Here is a 12422-nt window from a genome sequence, read left to right on the forward strand (position 1 = left end):
ACACTGACAGGAGCACCCACAGCAACAAAGACACGACAAACTGCCAATGAAAATGAAATGTGTTTCCAGTATAATTGTTTTACATTGTTATTTGTTTTTATTCTCAAGGTCTCTTACATTAAATCGCTTGGTTTTACATTTTCAAACAAAACTACTGAACTACTGAACTCGCCATACAACTTTTTTAAGGCAGAGCTTTAAGTTTCAACTTTTTTCTTTCTTTTTTTCTTTTATTCATCTGCAAGATGTGAATATTCTTTTTTGTAACTTAACTTGAAGAAATATGTTTCGCTGATTATACAGCAGTGTATCAAAGAGATACGTCTCCAAGTTGAACATGCTGAGAAATGTGATGATGATCTTTGAAAAGTATGTTTTCACACAAATGGAAATATCGGCATATAAATAATAAAAGGAAAAAAAAAAACTCCACACAGTGGGAGGAAGTCCAGTCCGACAACACTGTTAAATCAGCTCTGTTATTATTACTTGGTTACAACAAAGCATAGCAGTATGTCTTTTTATTCTATAGGGAGGGATATTTTGGGTTCATTTATACATCTTTACATTTGCCCAGCCTTAATTATATAATTGTTTTAATCTCATTATTCTGTTTCAACACAGTCTTGCCTGTCTTGTTTACTCCTTTAAGCCTTTATCCATCCATTAGAAAGCCTCTCCCCCTCCTTGCTATCAGTGTATATCCGCAGCAACTCCAGTGTCATGTATTAATTAAGTCGTCACCCCTTGGGTTGCAGGACAAATTGGCCCCATCATCTCCACTGAGTTCTAGAATCATGCTTTTATGGCCCACCACTATTTTGCAGCGCAGCCTCTGACTGAAATAGACAGCAGTTGTAAACAGCCATCATTGCCCTTTTATTTGCTTATTTACAGCGCGGCATGCCTCTAATGTTCCCTTTACTCTCAGCCAGGAGCGGAGGCATGCAAAACCTGAGGCCCAGCTGGGATGTAAATCATGTGGAACACCCACTCTTACTTTTTTTACCATTTTGTTTTAACATGGGAATCCCACTGATTTTTGTTTCACATGACTTTGAAGAACTGGTTTTTCATTTAATATTACAAAGTGGGAGGAAAGGGAAAAGGAAGAACAAAGACAACGAAGAAAACAAATTCCAAAATAATACAGAGCAGGAAGGAAGAAAAGAAAAGATCAGCCTTATTCTCATGGTATTTACAGTTTTAGCACTATCTATGCTGGAATCATTCATGTGATTGACTTTTTTGTTAAAAGGGAATGCATGCATTAAACCTAAAATAACCATATTTGCATCCCATTAAGGTGTTGATATAACAAATGTTTCTACTACTTCAAATCAGCCTATAAATGGAAGTTAAGGGACAAGCTGTCAGTCAGACGGATACAACGTGAGACCAATGCCAAAGAGTCTGAGACATGTATGTAGTTGAATGGCCATCGGGGGGGTGATTCCACTCCTTCGGGTCATTGCATAGCATGCATCAACAGCTGGGCTGTTTAAAAATAGAATCTGCTGCATCAGACAGTCAACTGGGTTGCACAGCCGAAACACCTTGTGTGCAGATATGCAATTGGTGTTCATGTAATGTCAGGAGAACGAGGAGAAAACCGTAAAACTACACAGGCAAGGGTTCAGAATGAGGCCACGCGGTTGATGTAGTGGTTAGCACTCTTGCCTGTGCAGCAAGAAGACATGCGGTCGGAACAAGGGCCTCACGTGTGTGGGAGTTTCCTTCGGGTTCTCCGGTTTCCTCCCACAGTCCAAAAACATGCCGATTTTGGGATTAGGCAAATAGTTCGCTCTAAATTGACTGTAGGTGTGAATGTGAGCCCTGTGATGGAGTGGCGACCTGTGCAGGGTGTACACCGCCTTTGAACAAAAAGAGCAGATATAAGATATTGGAACAGGGACAAACAAGCATTTAAGACAAGATAGTCAAGCTATAGGTATTAATAAACATGCATTTCTAATCAAATATGTACAGTGCATCTACATAAAACTAGACAAGTGACCGCTCGGCTATTTTCCCCATCTTCCACCACCTACCCATAAATTGGCCACAGTTAAAAGGGTACATTGTGAGGGATCTTGGATGGATGACAAAGGATGGGGGGGTGAGAGAGAAAAGCCACAGAGGCCATAAATATGAGGGCATTTCACAATGTACTCGTTTTTTTTTCTGATTTGTCACTGCAGTGCTCCTTCCCCAGAGAAATAGAAGGATCTGGAGTTGTGGAGACAAACGGTGAATGAAAGATGTAGGATTTGAAGAGATAGATCGAAAGATAAATAGATAGATAGATAGATAGATAGATAGATAGATAGATAGCTAGAGAGAGAGAGAGGGAGAGAGAGTAGGACATCATGAAGTGAGGGCCTGGTGGCTGAGGATCTCCAGGGACGAGCCTGTGGGCTTTCAGAGACAAACATTAATAATGAAACGCTAATTCCCTTTGTCCTCCTTTCTTTCTCCACTCCACTCTGTCTCTGTCTGTCATTTTCTATGTGTCTCCATGGCCTTTATTTCTCTTTACCCCCCCCCACACACACACACACAAGCACTATTTTATCCTCACACGTTTTCTTTCTTGCAACAAAAACAAGCCACCGTTGTGAACTTCCTCTGCTATTTGAAACATTTCAAAGTAAACTGAGTTCAACTTCTTTTCTTTGTCTCCAAAGTTATATCTAATTCAGCATTTTAGAGATCAATACTGTGACTCCAAAAAAAAAAACCCACACAAATCATAATGCACAACACAGAAAAAAAAAACCATGACAGCCAAATACTCTGTCAAACACTTGGGTTGTGTTTGATGGTGTTGCCAATATCTGCAGGGTGTTGTTTTGTGTGCTGCACACGTTATCCAATTGATAACCATTTGCATGCCTTTCATTTGTTTTCATGTTGATCATGATCAGATTGTAACAAACTGAGGATGCATTACCATGATGCGTCGGGGATTTACAGTGGCCTTAGCATTAACAAAAACATGTCTTTTGTCTTCACTTGTGTAGTAACCTTCACTTTCAAACACAAAACACTCTGTTTTTGGCTGGTTAGTTCTTCCGGGCTGCTGTAGTAACATCGTGATGGCCTCCTGAAAGGAAGGTCCTTGCCTTAATTACATACAATGAGGTTGTAATAATTTTTTTTTTGTTAAATAAATATGCAAACGAACATGTTTATACTTTATTCACTTCATTTCAGTAATCCCTCCTTAAGGTTACACACTGGTCCTTTAAGTTGCCGTATGTTAAGCTCTTGGGGCCATTGTAGCTTTGTCTGCTTCGTCAGCTGTACTAACTCTTGTTGTCCATGGAGGGTGATCAGACAAAATTGTTTTCCAATGGCATGCCACCTGGCATGCATTCCTCATTTGTCACCCAGTCTCCTGGAGCTGTTTAGCCATGTGTCAGCATTTAAACTTTTTTTTGGCACGAGGTGAAACACTGTGCAGCCATTACTGCCAGTCAGAGCAGACAGTCTCAGACACAAAGCTCGTTTCTAACTGGTCTTAGTTTAAAATGAACATAAAACAATAAATATGTACCGTATTTTCCGCACTATAAGGCGCACCTAAAAACCTCAAATTTTCTCAAAAGCCGACAGTGCGCCGTATAATCCGGTGCGCCTTATATATGGACCAATACGGTAAGCAGCCGCTGACTTCACGTTCACCAAGACAGGGAGACAGCGCCGGACGACATACGCCACTATCTGCCAGTGGATCGTAAATGCCTGGGCTGATATATCAGTCTCAACTGTGGTCCGAGCTTTCAGGAAGGCAGGAATTGTCACTGAACTGCTAGACAACAGCAGCGACACTGACTCGATTAGTGACGACGCCGACGAGACGGAGCCGGGCATGTTGGATCCCGTATTCGCCCAACTGTTTAATTCGGACACTGAAGAAGAAGAATTCGAGGGATTCGCGGATGAGGAATAACTTGAGCTTTACATGTTTATGTTGTGTTGTGTGACATTAACGTTTGAGCAACGTTGAGTTATTTATATATTGTTATTGCTTTGCACTATTTCGAGTGTTACTATATTGTGATAGCACTAACGTTTGATTTACCGTAACAGTATCAGACTGTTTTTTACGTGTTTATTGAATCCAGGAAAAGTTCCCCTCCACTATGTGATATAAATGTTGCACTACATGTTATACCCTGCTGTTGTTAAAAGATAAACGAAATACCACATCACATAAAACAGCTGTTTATTCATGTTGGGAGTAAACGGAGTTGTCAGAACGCTGGTCTGTAATCTATAAATAAAGTTTGACTGACCTATCTGACTGTTTTGTTGACATTCCCTTTAGCGCAGCTCCATCTAATGAATGCATAACGTAACCCCAGCCTCTACTGTAGCGTCTATTCTATGCGCCTTATAATGCAGTGCGCCTTATATATGGACAAAGTTTTAAAATAGGCCATTCATTGAAGGTGCGCCTTATAATCCGGTGCGCCTTATAGTGCGCAAAATACGGTAATTGAAATGCCGACGAGTTTTCTCTTCTGAGCAACATACCTTGTTTTTTTTTTTAATTAGGTTCTGATTATGTTTGTTTTATATATTTGTATTATTATGGAGTAAAGTGCATTTCATAGGGTCTGAGGATGCTAGTGGATTTCAGAAAGTTCAGAAAACTAAAATTCATGATTGTATTTTCTGTCCCTGCTGCTCTAAGTAACAGTTGTTAGTGACTTACAGATAACTCTCAGTCTACCTCCCCTACTCCTGCCTCACTTCAAATCAAATCAAAATCACATACAATTGTATTTGTATAGCACATATTTACATCATACATTATCTCAAGGCACATTACATTATATGGTAGATGCCTCACAATATTATAGAGAACTTAAAGAGAACACATTACATGAAAATGCACATTGATTGCGGTTCACTAAACTCCTTCAAACCAGAACAAATACAGTGATCAGCCACAGTAGGAAGACCAATTGGTTTTCAAGTGTGTGTATTTGTGTGCAGTAAGTAAGTGCTTGCTTACTGTGTTAACTGATGGGTCTCTCTTCTCTCTTGCTATGTATTCCTGGATATGGATGAAAATGTGGATGAAAGGGCCACTTCAGTATGTTTGCCTTTCCACAAACTTGTCGATTTTTTTTTCAAGATGATCGCTAAAACTGTCATGATCAAAGCCCTGCATCAATCACATCATAAAATCCCGTGGCCTATCCACGTGGTGCCAACTTGTTTCATTTTTGTTAATGGCGCATACGGCACCCCTGCAGAACCTGGAATTAAGAAAGCTTAATTCATTAATCCACGATTATGTTTTTGAAGCAGCCACAAGGTGTAATACCAATTAGGATCAGTATTGGGGCAGCTGGCCAACAGAGGGCACAAGGGCACAAGGGCAATGCCCCAGCACTCCTCACAGTAGAGGAGTCACAGAGAATCAGACATTGTAAAATAACATATTCATATATAAATGGACAAAAATATTTAAAAGTAAATAATTACTAGAGCTTGCTTTATTTCAACTAAAACTGAACTAAACGCAAAATGCACCGTCAATGCAATTGTTCATTCAGCTGATTAAATGTTTACCCTAAATATACTGTTATAATACCTGCACCTCCAGTAGCTAGTATAGCTCATCATGTCATTGTCAGCTGGTACGGTGCAATTGACAAGCTTTCATTGAGTTCCATCCTCATCCTTTGAAATATGACACGCACAAAAATACTAAACTGGAAGCTTCATAAACGAAGCACAGATCAATGGGTGTCCCCAGGGTGGGTTGACACTCGCTTATCACAGCTATGTGAGTGACCAAAATTAAATATTTATTGGTACTGACCACGTACTCACACCCCTGCATGCTGAAAGGACCACTTATTCTTACACACTGGATCTCAAAGGGGGAAAAAAACCCATTAATGATATACATTTTTAGAACATACTGTGATAAATGAAAATAAAGAAAACGTTTGTTTTTCTCAGCCTTAAAATAAACCTTTTATACAGTATTTACGTATGTCCTCCAGTAGCATGATGCATATTAGTAGTAGCACTGGCACCGTGCAACTACAGACACGTCTGGCCGTCTACACAAACGTGTGGCTAAACAGAAAGTACTGTACTGTATCTGCTGCCTAGGACTCCTGCATTAAACAAAATCTACTTTTTTAAAAATGTCAACAGTGATGTGTTTTTCCAGAAACAATGTTGCGGTTACTCTGAATAGTCGAGACCTCGCTGCTGCTGACAGTTCACTTCTTTGACCTTCACTCAAGCAAAAGATGTTTACAGCAGAGCGTTGGCAACAAAAGCTTGCAAACTGAAGAAGATGATGCACATGTATTTACACGGGCAACAGTGAAATTGGCTTTCAATTTTGCAATTGCAATTTTTTTTTTCTTAGTAGTAAGGAGCAAGTTGACAACAATGCTGTGTCCTGCTGTCTCTGCTGACTGTCCATCACGGCTTGTGTGGGTGCTGCTCTTCCATTTTAGCAGCATGTCATTCTGCGTTTGTATGGAAGGGAAATGTCCCTCGCATGCATTTGATAAGAAATCCTTGTGTTGTCCATGAAAATTGTTCACCTTTCTTTGTGTGATGGATATCTTTCTGCAGCCCATGCCATCATGACTCTCGGTGCACTTTTGCAAAACCGGAGAGGTGTCTCATCAGACAGAGTGGTCTTCATGTTGGAGGGCGCTCATGTTTTACCATTTAGAGATAATTTTTTTTCTTTTTGCTTTGGTTTTATTGATTTCCAGCTTCCATGACAACAATGATTCTCTAATTGAAGACAATGAAAATGCATGTGTTACCATGACATCGCTCACTCTTTGAGCTCGGATGGAGAGGGCCTTTGACAGCTTGTTGATTGCTGCTGTTTCTCCTAATTACAGCGCTCTCGGTGCCTCAGTGTTTCTCCTATGCTTTTAAACTTTTGTTTTTTTCCTTTCCCTTTTTCACTTACGTTACACTTCTCTTTCTCCCCATGCGTCACTGTGTTTTTTTTTTCTCTCTTCTTTTTCCACGGTTGAATTTAAACACATACTACAGGGCATTTTATGATTTGAAATAGATGCAGTGAAAAAGAAAAATGTGGGTGGCAAAACATTTTTTTTCTCAATATGTCCTAAATTCCCCGAAAAATAAAGAATAATAATAATAATGAAGTGATATAATGTTAATAATCAGTATAAGGCATATGCATTATCTTACAATTGTCTTTGTGTTCTGCAGGTGGGAGGGAAGGACAATCCTGCTGTCAACCCCATAATCCATGGTCTGAAGGGTGTGGTCCATCACGGTGAGTGCTGGTACCAATGCTCAGTCACACAGGGAACATCCACGCTCTATCCTCTACATGAGGGTCACGGGGGAGCTGTGCCAATCTCGGCTGACATACGGCAATGGCGGGGTACACCCTGGACAGTTTGCCAGTCCATCACACGGCCACACATGGAGACAAACAACCATCCACTCTCATACTCACACCTACAGTCAATGTAGAGTTCCCAAATGACCTAATCCGGACAACCAGGAGAAAACCCACACACACAGACACACACGGGGAGAACATGCAAACTCCATGCAGAAAGACCCTTGTTCCAACCGGGGCTCGAACCAGGGTCTTCTTGCTGCAATTTTATGAAAAAAAAGAAAAAGAAAAAGATTTGACTTCTTGTGGTGTTCTCCTGTCCTGCTGGGCATTTAATTCACTTTAAATAAGAGAACTCTCATCCAGTAACGCAAGTCTCTCTGAGAGACAAATAAAATGTCCTTTCACCTGTATTTAACTGCTGCAACAAAAAGAGCTATCTATAAAACATAGGGGCGGCACTGCACGTGTCATGAGACATGTGTGATGCTCATCATGTTATGAGTTGGTAAGCCCTCCAAACTAAAGCATGTTTATTAAAAGCACCTTTTGTTACAAGATAAATCACCTGGAATGATTACTGCAGCGTGGCAGACATGTTCTGGTGACATGAAAGTTCCTTTCCTGATATTTGATTCAGTGATTTTGAAGTATCAGATTGGCTCTTTGCTGGGGCGAATGTCTGAGGAAGACAAATACTTTTTTTTTTAAGATGAGCAGTGAGTAATATTGTTGTTGTACTATAGCATCAATTAGTAATATTATTGGTTTTAGAATAAGGGAAATGTTATGAAAATCAACAGTAAAGTCAGCCTGTTGTGTGAACAGGGCCAGAGTTTTAGAAGAATTCATACAGCATTAGAAAAATACATGATTATTGAGCAGCATGGTTTCTACTTGAGGCTGTGAAGCAGATTAGATTCTGGTCTCTGCTCAGACAGTGAATAATGCAAGAAAGCTCAAATGTAAGTGGGACATCAGTGGGATAATCATATGATGTATAATATTTTATTAAACTGTATTTGTACGCTACCCCAGCTTTGTTTTTATGTCAAAAAAGTCTTTGCATCAGACTCCTTGCATCATTTAGTGCTTCACCAAAAGTATCTTCACACAATAAATTAGGACTTTAGGGATGCTTCTTTTTTTTTTTCCTTCTCATAACAAATCAGAGGCTTTTACATGTTTTTTTTCTTTCTTTTGTTCACAATGCATGCCCTCAGTTAAAACCGGTTGTCTCACACACTCAGCCCTGAAGATCATCCCTGTCATGATAAAAACATTTGTCCTAAAGCGATGTTCTTGCTACCCCGACCCACCCACCTCTCAGGGCTCTGCTCGCCTTACAACTACAGAACAGCTTCAGAGTGAATATTAAGAGAGATTCAGCATATACAAATAAAACTTTGATAAAACCCCACTGCATGATACTTGCACTTAATCTCCTGCTCAGCTGTCTTGGAAAAACATGCCCTGCCTCCATAATTTATCTAACACAAAGACTACTCAAGTTCAATCAAGGCCACACTCCCACAGGAAGGCTGGTTGGTTAATTTTCCCTGTCTCCACTAGAGCTACTCTACGAAGCAGCGGGTGGTTAAATTTTTCACAGCACTCTCTCTCTCCTCTCGTTGCCTGACTTGTCTGGCAGACATGTACGAAAGGGCTGACTCTACTGTCTTTGTACCTCATGCCTTGTTGCATTTTACATGAAACCTCGCTGGAACAAATGACCTCTGACCAGCTAGCCAGCGAGTGGCTTCTTGCCATCCATGTGAAATCAGCCCAGGATATATATGTATAAAAAAAACCTGATTTACATAGCAGACTTATGAAAGGCTTTGGCAGCGAAGAGAGGAGCCCATTGTCTTTGAACAGTTTGCAGGGGCTTTTGGGAGGCAGATGCAACAACTGATAATGATGCTGTGGGATGATGTGAAAGATGAGAGGTGGCTATAGTGAGGAGGAGAAGGAGGAGGAGGAAGACGAGCGCAGTGATCGCTCATTTTCGCTCTCAAGCTATTCATTTTAATGGTGTGGTGAGTTGCGAAGGCTTTATTGTCCAGAGGTGCGATCATTACTACAGTGACTAACACACATTTGGAAAAAAAATCACAGGAGTTACAAGTGAAAGAGGAAATAAAAGACCTTACGTTGTGTTCTGCTGCAGAGACGGGCCTAGCACGCTGGGCAGCAATAAGATTAATTACAAGCTTCATGTATCTACAGCAAACAATATCGTGTGACTATTGGACTGTGCTGTTTTATTCAAACATAAGGTAGATAGCAAAGATATGAGTCACACATCTGTGTGAGTCATACACGTGTTGTTGTTTTTTTTGGAAAATCTATACAGAACATATTTTGAAACCATAGTCTAATGTTAGTTAGCCTCTCTGATGCTATGCTACTCTTAAATCAGTTGTCTTGATTTTATGAAAATGCCTCAGTTATCATCAGTGATCACAATGCGATACAATGTTCTCCTTAGGGAAATTTATTTTCAGCGCGGTGGTGCATCACACATCACAATCAATAAATACAATACAAGCAATGTACTCTATATCATCATGAAGCCTAGAACACTCACGTTCAACGCTGGGTATATTTAACCCGATATAATAAACCTGGAAAAAAAAACTACTTCTCATCAGAATTATATTAAAGTAAAACAATACATGTCAAATTGAAGTACTCCTCTCTTATTTCCAAACATACAACATCTCATAAAACAAAAAAATGGCATCATCGGGGGACCCTGACCAAAGCCTCTAAAATTAGTGAAATCGAAATCCCTGCCAAAAAAAATAATGGCACTGGGAACTTGTTATTTGATCTAACCATTCCTGGGACATGTGAGCCTTGTCTGGTAAAGGCACAGCCAGAAAAAAATATTACCCTCTATGACTTATGTCGGGTGAAAGTCACCCGACGTTAGTGTTCTAGGGTTAATAGATATATACAAAGGTAGTTAAAGGTGGGTCATAACATGATGAAACAAGATAAGTAGTTAGTTTGATTGTGATCAAAGAAGAAGGGGTTTGCACAGTTTGGTAGTGATACAGATTTACAGATATAGATGTAACTCGGAATTGAAATTCGGACACTGATCACTGCAGCGGATCCACATCAGGTAGAGCTCAGGGGGAGTTCTCTTTGATTCAGTCATCCTCAGTAGTGCAGATAAACTGAAGTAGACAGAAACTAGTAACATAATTTCTCTTCTTCGAACTCCAATACAAGTGCGACAGGGTCGACACACCACCTTAAATCAGGGGAAACCACCATGAGCCATGTACGCCCTTTAAAAATTAATTGCCAATCAGGGTCACACAGTGCCAAGTCAGCGGAGACTGCGTGCAGTGAGTAAAATAGTGAATTAATGGACTTGTAATTTGTGCCTGCAAGGAGGAAGGGCTTCATTTAACGACTGTGACATGAGAGCAGCAGGAGCGCTGACACCTGAGTAGATAAACAGTGCAAATCACACAGTGTTGCAACAAAGCGGTGAGCAGGTACACGGCTAAATGTTACACTTCTGCATGCACTGCACTACACTGAGCATTCAGGACCTAAATATTCCACAGTCCATCGACATGCAGTGTGCCTGTCTACTCTGTATACATTTATCTTTCTCCCTCCTCCAGCTCAGGAGACTGTCAGAAACGTAAGCACATTTCACAGACAAACTCAGTTTCTCATCAGGGCAAATGGAGTCAGTTTCTTCCCATCTCAGGTCAGAGACAGACAAAAGTCTGACATTTTGATTTATTCACATCCAAAAATCCTTGGCCTGGTCATTAGAAAGATCAGGAGTTGTTTTACAAGCCAGGAGCTGCCTTAAAGTCTTAAACCCCACAGGTTAGACTCAGTTGAGATGGTCTGGTCTTTGGGAGATTTTACTCTTTGCTAAATCCTCATGCTGTCACCAAGCAACAGTGCTGGAGCTGAAGCAACATGTAATGAAACAAAACACGGGAGAAGTTGGCTATTTATTAACGTTGACGCCTGCTACTTCTGTTTAGAAGTGTATTCCTCAAATGTTTGGGGTGTCATTTACTGCCATCTTCCTGCTGCACAATGAATCCTGGGACACAAACCTCCTGGGATGGTTAGTTTCCCCATGATAATAAAGCAAACTAGTTCTTACATATCTTTTAATTGATCCATTCAAAGGGGATTTCTCTATTTTATGCAGATCGTGACTTCTTTAATCTAAGGGGGCTATAGTTAAGATAAGATAAGATAGTCCTTAAATAGTTAATAGTATAGTTAAAATATTTCAGTCTAGAAATGAACATACAGCATGGCCTTTTTCCGTTAGTCTCTGTTGACAAGGACGATTTAAGTGTTTGCATCAGGCCTCAGATAGTCCTCTAAAGGCCAGTTTGTTGGCGGAGGAGGAAATGTAATGTTGTTTTTAATGGCAGAGCTCTGACCTTGGATTTAATAAGGAATTGAATGAGATAAATGCAATTTTATGAAGATTATAAAAAACATTTCTCAACCACAGATTAAATGTTGCAAACGTCTTTTTCTGTGATTTTCCTGATCATGTAGTATTTCCATGCTGGTTGCCAGACATGCTCAATATAACAAGACTTGTAATAAGCCTTTAGATAAAGCAAAGCTGAGCTTATTCCCAGCTCTTGCTCCATACGTCACAAATCCACCTGTAGTTGATAAATGATGATTTGAAAGTTGACTAAGCTATTTCCCTGCCAACCTCATTCCTTAAGTTGATCATGACTCCAACTTACAAAAGAAACACACAAGTGTGCGAGTGTGAAATAAGTGAGCCATTCAATCCAAACGTCCAGTGGTGACCAGTAAAACATGACCCTCACATCTGCGGAATATGAAAGTCCTTGCAGTGCAACCTAATGTAATGTCAGAAGTTAAGATATTTAAAATTGGTGTGTTATATTGTAATGTGAAGCATTATTCATGCACATAAGCTATGGTAGAGAAACACAATTAAGAAGAGGCAAAGTTAAAAAAAATAATAAAATAATAAAATCCACACAATGAATCTCAGCATTTA

General features: G+C 40.0%; 1 protein-coding gene across 1 annotated transcript in view; it reads left to right on the plus strand.

Annotated features, from left to right (window-relative positions):
- The window catches only part of LOC131460626 (receptor-type tyrosine-protein phosphatase gamma-like), a 355572-nt gene that overhangs the window by 277069 nt on the left and 66081 nt on the right, over positions 1 to 12422 (plus strand). Inside the window, exon 6 of the mRNA XM_058631264.1 lies at positions 7240 to 7306. Within this exon, the coding sequence (XP_058487247.1) occupies positions 7240 to 7306 (67 nt within the window). The remainder of the gene's footprint in view (positions 1 to 7239; positions 7307 to 12422) is intronic.

The sequence above is a fragment of the Solea solea genome, chromosome 6 (assembly GCF_958295425.1).
Source record: "Solea solea chromosome 6, fSolSol10.1, whole genome shotgun sequence".
Lineage (NCBI taxonomy): Eukaryota > Metazoa > Chordata > Actinopteri > Pleuronectiformes > Soleidae > Solea > Solea solea.